At 35.1% G+C, this 15,769-nt stretch overlaps 3 protein-coding genes across 4 annotated transcripts; 1 reads left to right on the top strand and 2 right to left on the bottom strand.

The window, feature by feature from the left end:
- Positions 1-1,625: 1,625 nt before the first annotated feature.
- Positions 1,626-4,687, top strand: LOC127257921 (phosphoglycerate mutase-like protein 4). The gene is made up of 7 exons (XM_051284503.1): positions 1,626-1,834; positions 2,044-2,173; positions 2,483-2,533; positions 2,614-2,724; positions 3,363-3,494; positions 4,139-4,214; positions 4,285-4,687. Exons 1-7 carry the CDS (start codon positions 1,659-1,661, stop codon positions 4,512-4,514), a joined length of 906 nt encoding a protein of 301 aa, XP_051140460.1. The 5' UTR covers positions 1,626-1,658; the 3' UTR covers positions 4,515-4,687.
- Positions 4,688-5,005: 318 nt separating this feature from the next.
- LOC127257922 (uncharacterized) lies at positions 5,006-8,338 on the bottom strand. The gene is made up of 9 exons (XM_051284504.1): positions 8,083-8,338; positions 7,865-7,948; positions 7,549-7,658; positions 7,408-7,458; positions 6,705-6,848; positions 6,536-6,625; positions 6,067-6,173; positions 5,749-5,830; positions 5,006-5,268 (listed from the first exon to the last, which is right to left on the bottom strand). Exons 1-9 carry the CDS (start codon positions 8,192-8,194, stop codon positions 5,170-5,172), a joined length of 879 nt encoding a protein of 292 aa, XP_051140461.1. The 5' UTR covers positions 8,195-8,338; the 3' UTR covers positions 5,006-5,169.
- A 379-nt stretch (positions 8,339-8,717) lies between these two features.
- Positions 8,718-14,641, bottom strand: LOC127257917 (uncharacterized). Of its 2 annotated transcripts, none has more exons than XM_051284494.1 (3): positions 14,393-14,641; positions 11,793-13,581; positions 8,718-11,649 (listed from the first exon to the last, which is right to left on the bottom strand). In XM_051284494.1, the coding sequence occupies exons 1-3, from the start codon at positions 14,458-14,460 to the stop codon at positions 9,604-9,606; spliced, it is 3,903 nt and encodes a 1,300-aa protein (XP_051140451.1). In that variant the 5' UTR covers positions 14,461-14,641; the 3' UTR covers positions 8,718-9,603. The 2 variants fall into 2 exon arrangements, with proteins under 2 accessions (XP_051140451.1, XP_051140452.1); XM_051284495.1 differs by lacking the exon at positions 14,393-14,641 and having other exon boundaries at positions 11,793-13,083; positions 13,157-13,284.
- Between the last annotated feature and the right edge of the window lie 1,128 nt (positions 14,642-15,769).

Here is a 15,769-nt window from a genome sequence, read left to right as displayed (position 1 = left end):
TTAGATAGAATGAGCGTGTCCGTGAGGCTACAATGATCCCTGATGGTTGACGCCATCCATATGTCAACTGCAATAATGGTTTTTGCAATGTGTATAAAATATTTTCTATATATAAAATCATTAATAATTATATAAATCAAACAAAATTAAATTATATATATGTGTATGTATGTTCATGTTCATGTTTTTTTTTTTCTTTTTCATTTTTCTTAAATTTATTTTAGATAATATTTTTTTAAAAAAATTTATAAATATAAATAAAATATTAAAATATCAAGTGAACACAATCATAGTTTGTTTTGAAATTGTTGTGATTAGATATACCTATGTGATGTACCCTCTCCATCACGAAATATGTGTTCATTTGACTGGACACGAATTTTAATAAAAGTAAATAATAGTTGTTATTTTTTCTTTTTATAGTAAAAAAAAATACAAAAATATAATATTTTTTTATTAAAAAAAACGAGAATATTTTTTTAGGACAACTCAAAAAGAAAAATAAGTATAAATTTAAATCATAACTCCACCCAAAAAAAAGTCCAAATGATACATTATGAAATGCATAGTCTTTCTAAAGAAAAACACAGATATTTATAATTACATTTGAATTTTAATGAGCAATTAATAGTGAGATAACTATAGTAGCATAAATCAAATCTTTAATTAAATTTTTTACTATTCAATTTGCATTATTTTTTGTATAAATATATTACTTCTTCCGTCCATAAACTAATGTCTTACTTTCTTGTTTGGGATGTCCAATAACTATTGTCTTATTTTCTTTTTTAAATACAAATTTTATATTTTTATCTTTCATTTATTTATTATTTTTAATCTATACCGTACAATTAAGGACAAATTTGTCAAATTATAACAAAAAAACACCTAAAAAAACGTGCAGATATACTTTATGATAATAGAAATTGGACGAGAGTATTATTTAAATAAAAATTTAAATTTAAATGCAAATGCAAATGCAAACTAAATTTATTTTTGTGTTCACTCAGTATTTTATTTCAGTGTAATATTTAAAAGATACTCATTCCATTTCAAAAATTTTTGTTTATGTTGCTATTTTTTAATTTATAATATTACTTTATAATTATTATATTATTTTGTAGTTATTTTATTAGTACATCTCTTAAAATCATTTTTATATTTACTAATTATAACATTCATTTAATCTTGTATCTAACGTTGCAAATGACACCAAATGTGGAAGGAGAATATTATTTTAAAAATACTATATATATAATATATACATATAAGAATAAAAATAAATGAAAACATAAAATATAATTTCATATAATATTTTAGAATTTTTAACCGCAAAACATCTGAAATTATAAATATTATTTTTATATTATTATACCTCAAAATTCAAATAAACAAATTTCCCTACAAATCAAAACACAAAAAAACAAACCCTAATTTCTCTTCATGAAAACTCACACTTTGTTTGGGATTTCAAGTATTAAAAATTTTAAATTTAAATGATTATTTAGATCATACAAATAAAAATTATTATGATATTTTTTGAATCTAATACTTATATTTGATTTGATACTTTAAAAAGAAATAAAAAATTGTTAATAATAGAAATTAAATAAAATCTAAACAAAAGACAAGCATGGGCGTGAAATGCCGTTCAGCCTATGAGCGCATTAAGCGTGACTAGTATAAAATCCATCGCGCCATTCCTCCTCCCTTCCTCCCCCGTTGCGTGTTGTTCTCCGCTGCCAGAAATCGCCGCTCTTCGGGAGGTGAAGATCATCGGGCCGTGCTGCAGTAGCTTGATTAGCTGCAAATCCATGGCCGATTCCACATCAAGGTCTTTTTACCGCCGATGTGAATGTTTTGTTTCAATACTGATTGTCGATTGTCAGTTATTTTGTTATTGATGATGAAAAGTGTGCTTTCTTTTCGTTCATTTGAGTGTTCCTTTCATTCCGACTGAAATTGCTGGAGTACCAGGAAATTTAGTTGAAACTGGATCTCTATAACTAATTTGTGTTCATTTTTATCGATCATTACTTTTAGCTCGACTTCTTTACCTCGATTTGAGTGCGACGAAAATGGTGGAACGACTGGTGCTGTTTCGCCCAAGTTTGCGGAGATTATCATCGTTCGTCATGGTGAAACTGAATGGAATGTTGTTCACAGAATTCAGGTGATTGTTCAGTTTATTGAGACAGACCTAAATCTGGAAGGATTTAAATACAATTCATGGCGGAAATTAGAAAGATATATGTGTGTATATATATTCCGAATGAAAAAAACTAGAATTAGATCAAGATTACCTGAGCTATTAAACCTTCACCTTGAATCATTACAACTACCATTGAAATTTGTTGACGCCTTTCAACTTCCTCGCATAATTTGGGTTTCAAGATTGATACATTGTGGAATTAATGTTTTCAACCACTGACGCTTAGCTTTGAACATTCATTTTACTGTAATTTGTCATTCCTTATTCCAGGGCCAACTGGATGTGGACTTGAATGATGTTGGCAGACAGCAGGCAGTTGCAGTATGTCACACTTCTTGTAATCTCCAGTTCAGTTATTCGAACCATTTATGTTCTTTGAAATTTGTTAATCCTTGCTCAAGGTCGCTAAGCGGCTGTCAAGGGAACCTAAAATATCTGCAGTATATTCATCTGATTTGAAAAGGGCATATGAAACTGCAGAGGTTATAGCCAAACATTGTGGGGTACCTGAGGTATGTATCAAAGATCAACTAAAGCTTTGAACTATACCGATTATCTTTAATGGCAAGCAGACACTTGTTTCGACAGACAACTATTGCTGGGAAAAAGATTAACATAAATCTGTCAATTTACAGCACCGGTTTGTTTAAGCAAACAGCTTAAATTTTCTAGTGCATTTCCATATTTTATGAATTTAATTTCTCGGTCGGTTTTGACATCTCCTGCATAGTATGGACAGTACCTGATCAATGAGGATGATATAAATCATTTCTTTTGTTATTTTGTTATATTATTTTCTTGAAAACAATATTCTTCTTTCAGTTATGGCTTGCATTTCATCTTCATATTCTCTTCTCTGATATTATCTGCCTTGTTTATTCGATATGCTTCTTTCTTTGCAGCATAGTATATGACTGCATCCATTTGTTTATTTTCCGACATTGAACTATACTATTTTGTTTTTGGTGCCGAGTTTATAAGGTAAAACTCAGCTTAGTGAGTCTGCAAATCATGAAAAGCATATTTTGATATTGCAGCGCTACAAGTAGCACCCGTGTACTCGAACAAACAAAAGATGTGTTCCACTTTATCTATTATATCTGCTTCCAAGCAAAGTGCATCATTCTTATGTACTGATCTTTTAAATCAGGTGATCAAAGAGCCAGGTTTTCGGGAAAGGCATGTTGGTGACATTCAAGGTGTTGTCTTTAGTGACATTGCAAAGGTTAATCCAATTGCGTACAAAGCATTTGTCTCTAATCAAGATGACCAAGAGATTCCAGTATGTGCTGTCTCTCTCTCTCTCTCTCTCTCTCTCTCTCTATTAGTTCTCACTATTTTACACTTTACCTTCATTCAATTTAGTGTATTATATGTACGTTTGGGTACTTTTAACCACCCATTGTTATGCTGCCCTGAAAATCTTACATGGATAGAACCTCTATATATGCATCATGCATTATTCATTTCTATAAATACAAAATGCAAATAAGCATATGGGCATTTATTCTTTACAATACTGCAGGTAACAACATATCACATATGATTTTTTCGTGACCTGGAAATAAAACTAGAGGTAAAACTTTGCATACTCTGATACACCAAATACACAATTTGCCATCTATATGATTTATAAAATATCCCAATTTAGCTAAGCTGGTCACTTCCATCGAAACTAAGGGTATATTGTTTTAGGTCTTTACTTAGTGTCGAAGGTATTTTTTTAATATAATTTATAAATACACTACACATACAATGACAAGTATATGCTCATGCAAACTCATATATTGAAACAAGGATTTATTTGCTTAGTTATAATGTGCTAGCCGGGGAAATCAGCACTATATTGATTTTCCCGGTAACCCCTCCCGAGAAACATGTTATGAATGTAATAATATAATTATATGATACTTTTTGTGCATGCAGGGCGGTGGGGAGAGCTTCAACCAACTGTATGACCGGTGCACGTCAGCTTTGCAAAGGATTGCACAGAAACATCAAGGTATAAACACAATTATATAGTGAGAAGTCGTAACAAAATCATCATCATTCACTCGTAATTATTCTAACAGGTGAAAGAGTGGTTGTAGTCTCACACGGCGGCACCATACGAGCACTTCATAGAAGGGCCTCTGGGAAGAAGCGGGCGGCGCAGAAGGTTCTCAACACTTCCGTCACCACACTTCATGTGTCGAACAAGGACAAATGGAGCATCATAATGTGGGGCGACACTAGTCACCTCGACCTTACAGGTACGGGGTTTCTTCACTCTGGTTTCGGTGGAGATGCGAATTCTGCTTAGTTCCATTTGGACGTTTTAGTTTTGAAATAGGAGGAAGGGATGGATTATTAGATGGCTCACCATTTTTTTTTGACTTGCACAAGCATGAAAGAGCTTGATGAACTAGATAGATAGATACAAACACTACTTTTGCACATTAATGTTGAGACTATCGGGCTGTTTTTCTTTTTTTAGTGTTTACTACACAATTCTTCAAGAATATTACTCTGTATAATATACATACATATAACAATAAAAATAAAAAATACACAAAATATGTAGCTAAAGAGGAGAAGATCTCTAGAGAGGGGCCCATATATATATATATATATATATCCCTTGTAATATTTTTAAAGAGTATTGTTTGTTTTATTTGTATCTTACTTTGAATTTTTTATTTAAAATTGATTTAAATAATATTTTGTGAAATTATAATAATAATACTCCCTCTGTCCCAACTATATATAACTTAAAAGATGGATACAACCAAAAACACACTAACAACCAAGGACTACCTCTTAAGAAGTCCATTCAGCACAATTTCTTATGGGCTACCAAAATTTGCATGCATCGTATTTAGTTAATTAAATGAATATAAATATCATTGACAATAAACAATAATAATATTCTAACTTACTAAATCATATCATCATGATATAAGAGAATAGTACACCATTCATTCCCCAAGAAACTTGCGCTTTTTGGTTGTATTCATGTAAGGCCTTATAACCCATTCTGTTTGCGCTTCGTCTTGATCCATTGTCCCCAGCTTTATCTGCACCCATTCAATATAACCACATGAATCAGCATTCGCTGACACCACACCATATTTCTGAGTTTCGTAGCTAACAAAAATCAACATTCCACAAAATGTGATGTATATGTATATATATATTGTCCAAATTAAATGGACAAAGGTGTGTTTGACTTTTATTTTCGAGTGTTTTTGGAAGTTTGATTTTTTAAATGAAAAGTAGGTGTCAGATTTGAATACAAAATAGGTGTTAAGATGTGATGTTTTTTAGGAGGGTAAGATATTTTACTGGAAATAGCAAAATGCAAAAGAACAAGATAGAAAACATAAACAAACACACCCCACTAATAGGCTGTTTTTACTTGATTTACTCTGTATTTTTACTCCTAAAATTATCACAGCCAACTCCAATTTTCACCTCAAAATTTCATTTCAAAACCCTAAGAAAAAACCAAAACATAAGCAGCAAACCCTAAGTATCAAAACCAATCCTAATATTACCTGATAGAGCCTCAATTCAAAGCGTGGGCCAATCTCTTTTAGATCAACTGCTTTCGGGCTACGTTTCTCATAGATATGGTGCCTATGGAAGTACAAGAAGAACAATCAATACATACATATAGACATAACCGTCCACCTCGAACACATGTATAATCAGAGATAAAAGTACACGTTCATCGCCCTAACCCAAGAACCCAAGCCAAATAACCTAACTGAGAAACAGATCAACGAGCCTCAATCTCATTTGTAACCTTGAATTTATAAGTGCCAGCCAAGAATGCTCCATAATTTCATCGACAAATTATATAAAATGCCAACCTGAAAGATATATAATCTGACTGATTCGCAAAAGTGATAATGCGCTTTGTATCTGGCTTGGGTACGGGGAAAAGATACTTCAAGATGTTTGCGGTCCGCTGGCCAAGCTGCCAAAAAGTAACATATCCAAAACTATTACGACATGAGCAGTAGAATAATCAAATGACGTGATTGCACTTACATCATAACCATGTCGAAGTCTTTAATAACATTTTACAAAGATTAGTTAATTTTCAGAAGATTTATAAGATGAGCCATAGATATTCAGCAGTTATGGAATTCTCAACCCTTGCTAGAAAATTAAAGATCCATAATTCCAATTATAAACTCCAATAAAACCTACTTTTTCCCATTAGAAGGGTAGAAATACTAGAAATAAGATTCAGTACTTATTGCAAAGAAACTAACCACCATGAAATTTGGAGATATAGCTGTTACTTAAGATATGGGTTTATGAATGAAATGTAACCTTAGTAGAGAAGTTGTTAAGAATCAAATGGGGGTAAGCTTCAGGCATCGTTCCAATGGCTTTCTTGTCCTTGATATCATGCCTCGTGACCTATACGGAGAGTAAAACTATGTATCATGGTCAAAACTCAAATTATGAAGCATTCATACCATAAATCAAATACACTCACCACATTGAGTAATCCAAAGTATGCAGTTGGACCAAAGGGTAGGTGGCTTATGATAATACCATCCGGCACCCCACGATGTTCATGAACTAAAATAACATCCGTAAAATCATGTGACCGGCAGGTTTCAAGTATCTCTGATATAACCTGCAACATACATATAAGTATATAACATAATGCTTACAACGTACAGGATTACAGGAACTGATAAAAGATATCTTTTGTCCCAATAGCAAAGGAATTTACAAAATCATTTATTGTGTTGATTGAAGCACGCAGATTCTAATTAATGAACTTACATCAATTTTACTACATACAAATCCAGTAACTACCAGGCATTGTAGGCCAATTACAAAGAATTTCAAAATGAAAAAATATATATATATATACATACACACAAAACACCCTGAATAATTGAGACATGTATTACCTAAATTCCAAACATATTTGAGGTCTTTAAAAGAGCATAAATCACTTCAGTGTAACAAATTGAAGAGACTTTCTTTGTTTTTAAGTCTTTCCTATACTCGGCAGGCATCAATCTCAAGGGAAAAAAATCCAAAGATATTTTTACAGGATTATCAACCAAAATGAAATCCTAGGCTATGTATCTCACCAAGAAGATGACCAAACTAATCATATGTACCACCATCACAATTAAAGATAGACAAAAAATTGAAACAGGGAAATCAAAAGTTCAACTAACCTGACCACCACGATTCATTCGCTGTGCATTTGGAAACACAAACTTCAATTCCTAAAAATATATAGCATCCATCATCAGCACCATTGGAAACACATTCAAGCATACTTTTCATACAGAGAACGGAATCTAGGATTTGAGAACCTTGACAAACTGTGTAAGAGGAGCACTTGGATTACGTGATGTGGTAAGCAAAATTTTTGGATCTCTGTCAGCAGCATTTGCATACTCATCATCAATCGTTGAGTGGGGAACTGCATTCAAGTAAAAACAAAGGCGTTAACCAGGTCTTCAAGACCAGAATCACCACCAATCAGTATACGAATCCAAAAGCATCACCTATCGATACTTCAGAAATTCAACAAACAATAACCTCGCTATACGAATCAAACAAAAGTATTAAAAAATTCAAAGAAGCCAAAACCAATGATAAATTAAAAACAAAAGAGCTCCAGAATACCGGCGGTATGTTCATCCTCGAGATCAATTTCTTGTCGTAGGGCCGCCTCTTCGTTCCTGAGCTCCGTAGGAATAGGCTTCCCCTCTATATTTAAAACAACAGTTCATCAAATCGACAAGATGCCTTACATGATATTCGAGCTGCAATAGGCGTATACATATATACAAATGTATATATATATATATATATATATACACACACACATACACATCAATTACCTTCCAATGCTTCGCGAATTTTGCGCTTCTTCTCGTAGAGCAGACGCTCCTTTCCCTCTAAACTTTTCCGATAGAGATACTCCCTCCTCAACCTAATGTTTCTCCTCAACATTCTCTTTCTCCTTTCCCAAAACCCTAGCGATGCCGCTACCTAGGGTTTAAGATTGAAAGTGTATATTGCACTCGCGAGGTTGGTTCAGAAGATATTCGTTTAAATAAAAGGGGGCGGATCGGTTTATCTTGATCCGATCCTGAGCCCAACCGGTCCCGAACCGCCCATTCGCCAGTTTCAAACCGGCGGTTCTGATTCTTCGACCCGGTTCGGTTTCGGTTCTTACCTGAATACTGAACGGCTGGTTCATCGTTTTTTAAAATATATGCGGCTATGGACGTGAAATTATCGGGCCAAAAATTTTTAAATTATATTTAATTAAAATAACATTTATGTAATTAAAAAAAGAAATTATATTCGATTAAATCGAAGAGATCGAAAGGCTTTGTCACTATATTACACCTTAGTTTCCATAATATTAATTATATATATATATTATTTATTTATTTATATTATATAAAATTTTAATTTTTACAATTAATCTCTACACACAGCATAAATTAACTCAACACATATAAACTAAAACAGAGAACAGATAACATACGATCATCAACAACATTGCATTTGCATTTGCATTACAGGCACAGCAAAACAAGATTCAAGAACACACAAACATCAAAATGAACTTCAACCATTTCTCAAAAAGATGACGCAAAACAAAACATATTGAGAAACTGAGGAGATGTAGATCTCTCTCATTCGCTGCTATATGAAAACATCTCAACCATAATACATCAAAGATGAAACGAAACGACGAATGTAATTCACCTGAATCAGAAACTCCACGTTTACGTCGCCATTCCAAACTCCTAACAATCAGCCATCGAAAAACAGTTCAATCTTCTTTCGGTAATATACATGTTTCTAAAACCATTCTTGCATCATAAGTCCGGGAGACTTCCCCAATCCGAATCCTCTGCTTTTTCCAACCAGATGAATGTGGAACAAGATAATAATAACATCTAAACATTCAGAATCCAAGAATCTTGCAATACATTACCAACGACAGAACTGAACTGAACTACACATGGATACGATAATCTTTTCCGTATGACCTTTATTCGATTTTTTATATGTGTTGAGAACAGAAGATATAAGAAAACAGATTACTTCAATCAATATCAAAACAAATAAATCAAAATTTTAAAGTTACCTACAATGATCTAAATAGCTTCGACTACCAAGTATGATCGTCATATTACACCCGAATTCATCCCAATTAGTGGTCCTAGAGCACATGCTGTTGAATGAATCCCATAAACTACAAAGCACCCCTAGTGTTTACGACAAGTGAGTTTTACGCCATTTCATGTTCGCTACGTTGTCACAATTTTCAGGCAAGATTATAAACAGCGAAGCCAAAATAAGAGACAGTAGAGATGCAGGAGAACGATTTATATAGAACTTAATTATTCATTACCCTCCAAATCGGAATTTGCAGGTTGCAGCATAGGGTTTTTCATGAGGGCTTGGGGGCCCCTTACAAAGAAGCTCTCAGAATTGTTCTCACCGGCAGACAAGGATATTCCAGATGATAACTTGTTTGGCTGGTAAGTCGAAGGGAATCCGAAAAGATGATCACCCCATATGTCATAAGTATATTTCTGCTCGGAAGTCATCTTCTCCTCAGGGCCACTGGTCTTTCTGTTATGGAGCTTAGTCCCCGGGGCTCGGGAATGCAGATCAATGGCGGATGTAGAAACCGATAATTGAGAATTACTCGTCACCTTGGGTGGTACGGCCCTACCAGCACTAGGAAAGGTAGCAGAAGGTGTGAGAACAGGGATGGCAGCCACATTCCCCGTCAACCTACGATTGTCTTCCACACAAGCACTATGATTTCTGTTTCCATGTCTCGAGGGAACCTCAACCACGACATTATCCATCCGAGAACTCTCGGTGCATCTAGCACTATCAGATTTCTGGGAAAATATGTTTCTGGGTTCCATAGGTTGCTGCTCTACAGCAGCAGGAGATGCCGGCGGGGGTCGTCGTGGTGTTGCAGATGCAACAGGCGACAAAGGTGAGGATGGGGTGGAGTTGCTGCTGTGACTGCTCGAAACTTCAAAGGGTAACACGCCTGTACCGGAATTCTTTTTCTTCCTACGTCTACGTCCTTTCTCCTTTCCGATTCTAACTCTCAGATTCCGTGAATCGGATGTGTCTTGCTTATCAAGGTTTTCGGTTGATGAAGGTCTTGACAGCATGGTCGCCAGGTTTGATTCGGGCTCAATATCTACCGAAGATTTAGTTTGTTTTTTACCTGCTGCTTTCGAATTTACATGTCCTTGAACAGGGGCAACATCTTCGGAACATGTGGCAGGTTCCATTAGCAAAGCTGCACCAGGAGCATCCGATCTCAGGAACTCATCCACGCCACTGTTCTTCAGATTCAAACGCACGTATAAAGAATTCAAGGAGCGAATCACAGGAGAATGGTTCTTGCCGTCTTTAAGTTCTTGAGAAGAAATAACCGGTGCTTGGGTAAACAGCAGGAAGACCAGCAACAAAGCCGCAAAAAGCATTACGAGCATAGCTTTCTTCAGCCGGATCCAGAACATTGTTTTCTTGCAGAAGTTAAGAAAGCACAACGGTATACTCGCTTTCATAGGTATCACGACGACGCCGGATGCCAAAACTAGCTCAAGGTCTCTGTACATAGTGGCCGCCGAGAAGTCGCTCTGATATGAAATTCGAAGCCTTGTGGATTCTCCCGGCAGAAGTAAAAAGCCTTTACAATCCTGTATCGTGAAACCATCCAACCCACATTCTGCCCCCGAAACTCCCATTTTTATGACCTCTAGCGGAAGGTCTCCCATGTTCTTGGCATAAGCTTCCTTTTTCAAGGGCTGGCGACATGAGTGAGATTTACCTCCTACAGATTGTAATGCATCTGGAGAAGAAAAATTCGCCCAAGTCGACAAATTTAACTTAAAATCTAGACTATGCACAGGATCATTTTCCTCGAGCAATGCTAAGGAAATTGTGCCTCCAGATCCTTGCAGAGATAACCATTCTACACCAGAGAGATTGTTCCTAATTAAGACCGAGCTTCGCCACTCACATCTATGGGAAGGATGGAAAAGGATCGGGCCAAGATTTGCAGTGCCGTATGGATGAATAACAGTTTCTGTCACAGCATTGTTTGCAATCGAGAAACCATAGCTCGTTGGGCCAACTGATTTTTCTCCACCCAAAATCTTGGATGATGAGGGTTGTGAAGGCTCCTCGGGTGTCTTGCACTTATCAATGACTTCCCCGGAATTCAAAATAATCTGCATTACAACAGGTTCTTTACTCGGGTTTCTAACGGCTATCCACTGAGAACAGTAGTTCCCAACCAAAACCATCGGAAATAGTAGCTCGTTCTCATAAAGAACAGATATGAAACTTGCAGTGGCATGGGATTTCCAGTTTCTGAGTACCAATTCGTCGGCTTCCCTTGCGCTCATTGCCTTCAAATAATGATTAAACAAACATAAGTATAATCGATCAAATGAATTTATGGCTAATCAGGAAAATATTGAAACAAATAAAAAAACATCAAACAACTGAAGAAAAATTGTCATGAAGAAGAAAGGGATAGAATTCTTTATACCTTAACCCCAGATGACAGCTGTTTTCTGCCACCGAAAATTCTCTCTCCCCCATTTATATAATCAACAACATCGGTCCCTTCTGCATTTCCAACAGAGGAATCTAATTGCCTTCCAGGGCAAATACTGATTACATCACTGCAAGGGATTTCGATCAGAGAATTTCTTGTGTCGTTTATCAGTACACATAATCTGCAGTTCATTCCCATTTCAAGAGTTCTCTTATGAGCATAACTAACAATAGCAACCTTTGTGGTGGTATTAGGAAAAAGAACAAGTCCTTCTACGGACTTAATATGAAAATTTTCTACACCTTCCCCTACTTCAGCGATCTTGATAAATCTGACCAAATACGGAGCATCATTTCTGATAGAAAGACCTACAGCAATCAACCCACTTGTATTGCACGGAACTAAAGCTTCCAGGGATGACGAAATACGGCCTGTATAAGCAGTGTTTAGGCCTAATTCTGCCTCTAATGGAATCATCACAGTGTCTGCTTCATCATCCGATGATCGGAGCAACTTTAGACAGAAAGCAGCAACAATCTTCCCTTGAAAATGGTTGGATATATCTAACTCAATGATGGTCTCTGTTTTCTGAGGATCGATCTCCCAATCATTAGGCAGTCTCATTGCAACAAGGGGTCGACCAAGTCCACTTTGAACAGCCAACCAGTCTTTAGCACTTAAGACACTGTAGTCACCAGAATCTTCCAATCCGTGAATGCAGCAAACCGACGAAGATATAGATGCATTCCCTGAGGAAGTGGATATCCAGGCAGTTGCTTCATCGACATAAAGGACTTCATCAAAAGGATTAAACAAAGACAAATTCTGTCTCCACCTTCCATTGGAAGAAATATCGATGCCACTTAGAGCTTTCACAAGATAAGGTGACTCAACAGCGTAGCCTTTAGCCTGAATCAAAAATCCACCAAAACTCGTCTGTAAAACTAGTTGAGCCTGAGACAATCCAAGATGAATGGGGTAAAAAACAAAGCACATTGACACAGCATCACCGGGAGCCAACAGAATTTCACTTAAATTGCACGGGTAAAACTGTGGGTTGCTACTGTAAAGATCATAGACGCTCAAAACACTGTCGGCATGTCTATTCTTCAATGTCAAGAAAGCTAAGGAAGGTTGAAAGATATTCTTATGCCCCCAATCAAGCAAAGTTGGTTTTACTTCCACAGGTGGTTCGGACAGGCCATCCAAAAAGCCAGATTTTGCTGTCTCAGAATTCTCTACCGGCCTTGTGTAGTGAGCCTTTTTGTTAATCATTGGGCTTCTGCAAGAAGAAACATCGGTTTTATAGTTCCTCCCGGCATTCCTGTCACTAGGCAGAAATTCAGGAAATTCACCTTGCACAGAGAAAGAACACGAAATACTCCTTCCACCAATGAGCTTGAAGATAACTTCGTCCGACAACCAGCTCACATTACTTCTCATCTGCCTTAGAAAACCTTCTGACTGAACTCCATAACCATCTTCAGCATCACTTCCATTTGCTGAAATCCCAGTTAATGTTGAAGCAAAACAAAATGAATTCTGAAGAGGGCATACATTTTCAATACTATTCTGCTCAACAGAATATCTTGACACCAATTCAGAGCCAGCATTAGCATCAAAAGCATTCGAAGAGTCAGTAAAATTGTCCACATTGGACCTGCACGCCTCGGTTTCCAGCTGATTTTGAACCGAGCATTCCTTGCACGTCACAAGAATCAAAAGTGCAGACAACAGAATCACCACAAAGTTAAAATCCTTGACAGAGCAAAGAATCCCCCTAAAAAGATGAAAACAAAATTACTCGACATCAGAATTTTCCCATTAAACAAAAGCTCGTTTCAAAAGTAAAACAACCAAAAAAAAAATTGAAATGGCACAACAACAATCATTCAAAACCATCCCTAAAAGATAATGATTCATTAGAAAGATTCACTCTCTTAACTCAATTCACAAAAAGACAAAATCACAGAGCGCCAAAAGAACTGCAATAATTAAGTTAACTAATTTGATTGATTAATAAGATTCAAAGAACCAAATCGTTCTGCCTTTTCATTAAAAACAAGAACGACCCCATTACTTAAAAAAGCAGTTTCTCCACTGGAAATGAAACGATAGCAAAAAACAACAGCAGATTTAGCATATAGACAACAGCAACAGCATCGAAAGAAAACTAAGTGCTGTCTTACTAATCCAACCAACACTATAATTAAGTACCAAATCTTCCGTTAAATGTTCATAAAAAACTCCCCAAAATCCGACTCCCAACAGTCGCATATCACAAAAACTTAAGCCCCACAAAAACCACCCAAAATCCGCATATATTTCCATTTTAAATTTAAACTCGTGCAAAAAAAAAAAAAATACTTCAAACAAACCACAAAATAAGTTTTCCACAAACGCTCGACAGTTACAGTCGAAAATTTTTTCCAAACAAACCAGAAACATTTTCCGATGCTCCCCGATTAAACGGAAACAACAAAAATCATCAGACACGAACCAAATACGATACAAAATAGCTTCTTCTTTTTTTGTCTCCTTCCATTTCATAGACGCGCAGAGAGAAAGAGGAATAGGAGATTCGGCGTTACCGGAGGTAGAACAACATGGGACGGAGCTGCTGTTCCCGAGCTTTGACCAGTAGGGTTTGCAAAACCATTTTTGAAATAGAGAAAAACAACCAACCATCTAAAGCATATTCAACTTTTCCCCTTCTGGGATTTGAGGATTTTTCTGAGGGTTTTGGATTTCTGCCCTATAGATATATATATATATAGACGATATACAGACGCTGATACAGAACACACACTCACACACACACCTGATAAACAGCAAGTGAATGGCCTCCAAGGACGAAATACTCAAGGGAGAATAAAAATTGGAAAAAATAATAATAAAATGAAAATGAATATTCTTTGTGAAATTACTGTTTTACCCTCTTTGTGTCGGGCATGTTTCTGCTAGTTTTGTGTTTTTTGGGGGTGTTGACTGAGGGTAAAATGGGGGTTTCCGGGAATGGGAATTTGAGAGTGAGAAGGAAGCGGGGTTTTTTATAATATTTCTAAATAATAGATATTTTATTATCGAAGTAATTACTATATATTAAATATTATTTCCATTCAAAATTCGAAAAAAATGGACTGAAAAAAGTGTATTTCGTAATGCATATTATATACCATCTTAATGTATGCTGAGTTGGCGTGCAGAAAGCCCCTCGTAGTATTGTTACATTTGTCTTCACGTTTTAGCGTGGCTTTATTATGCAATAATAAATAAATTAATAAACGCGTATTATATTAATTTAAATAAAATGTGGAATTAAGTAAGTAGGTAGAAAGGTCGATTTGATTTTGAGTTTGTATTTGATGTTTACTAAATAATATTTTAATGCTCTTCCGTAGTCCCATGATATTATTTTTTTTTTTTTTCTTTCTCAATACTATGATATTATTTCATAATTTAATAATTTTAATATAATAAACATCCTTACGATTTACAATATACTATTTACATTCGCTCCTAGACTCTAAGGTAGAATATTTGTATAAAAAAAAATTATACAAATATAAGGATATTTTTAATGTTAAATACAATTATGCAAAAGGTAGGGACAGAAGAGATGATTAGTTTCATTACTTTTATATTATATCATACAGCTAAGGATATTTTTGTTTTTCTTATTATAAATTAATATAATATTAAAATTTAAAAATTTACTTGAAAAAACAAATGATAATTGTGTTAGGAGAAGGGGGTAGTATAATATTTTGTAAAAAGTAATTAATAGATTTTTTCAAAAATAAAAAATAAAAATAAACAAGTATTTATATAGATCAATTTTCAATGCGTCAAAACACAATTAAGATATAAATAGATGCACTTTTTTAGTGTTTCAAAAAAATAATTTAAATATTCATACAAATCTGTAATTATCAGAATATATATATATATATATATGTGTGTGTGTG

The sequence above is a fragment of the Andrographis paniculata genome, unplaced genomic scaffold, assembly GCF_009805555.1.
Source record: "Andrographis paniculata isolate CXL003 unplaced genomic scaffold, ASM980555v1 Contig59END, whole genome shotgun sequence".
Classification (NCBI taxonomy): domain Eukaryota; kingdom Viridiplantae; phylum Streptophyta; class Magnoliopsida; order Lamiales; family Acanthaceae; genus Andrographis; species Andrographis paniculata.
This window is presented reverse-complemented; position numbering and strand designations above follow the sequence as displayed.

Bases quoted from the DNA above. Each gene is read 5' to 3' on its own strand.
- LOC127257921 (XM_051284503.1), top strand. From the start codon at position 1,659: ATGAGCGCATTAAGCGTGACTAGTATAAAATCCATCGCGCCATTCCTC. The intron at 2,534-2,613 runs GTATGTCACACT...TCCTTGCTCAAG, and splicing joins GCAGACAGCAGGCAGTTGCA to GTCGCTAAGCGGCTGTCAAG. The intron at 2,725-3,362 runs GTATGTATCAAA...CTTTTAAATCAG, and splicing joins AACATTGTGGGGTACCTGAG to GTGATCAAAGAGCCAGGTTT.
- LOC127257917 (XM_051284494.1), bottom strand. From the start codon at position 14,460: ATGGTTTTGCAAACCCTACTGGTCAAAGCTCGGGAACAGCAGCTCCGT. The intron at 13,582-14,392 runs GTAACGCCGAAT...TCATCTTTTTAG, and splicing joins CCCATGTTGTTCTACCTCCG to GGGGATTCTTTGCTCTGTCA. The intron at 11,650-11,792 runs GTATAAAGAATT...CATTATTTGAAG, and splicing joins AGCTGTCATCTGGGGTTAAG to GCAATGAGCGCAAGGGAAGC.
- LOC127257922 (XM_051284504.1), bottom strand. From the start codon at position 8,194: ATGTTGAGGAGAAACATTAGGTTGAGGAGGGAGTATCTCTATCGGAAA. The intron at 6,849-7,407 runs GTTAGTTGAACT...TGTATGTTGCAG, and splicing joins GAATGAATCGTGGTGGTCAG to GTTATATCAGAGATACTTGA. The intron at 5,269-5,748 runs GTAATATTAGGA...GAATGGGTGCAG, and splicing joins TTGAATTGAGGCTCTATCAG to ATAAAGCTGGGGACAATGGA.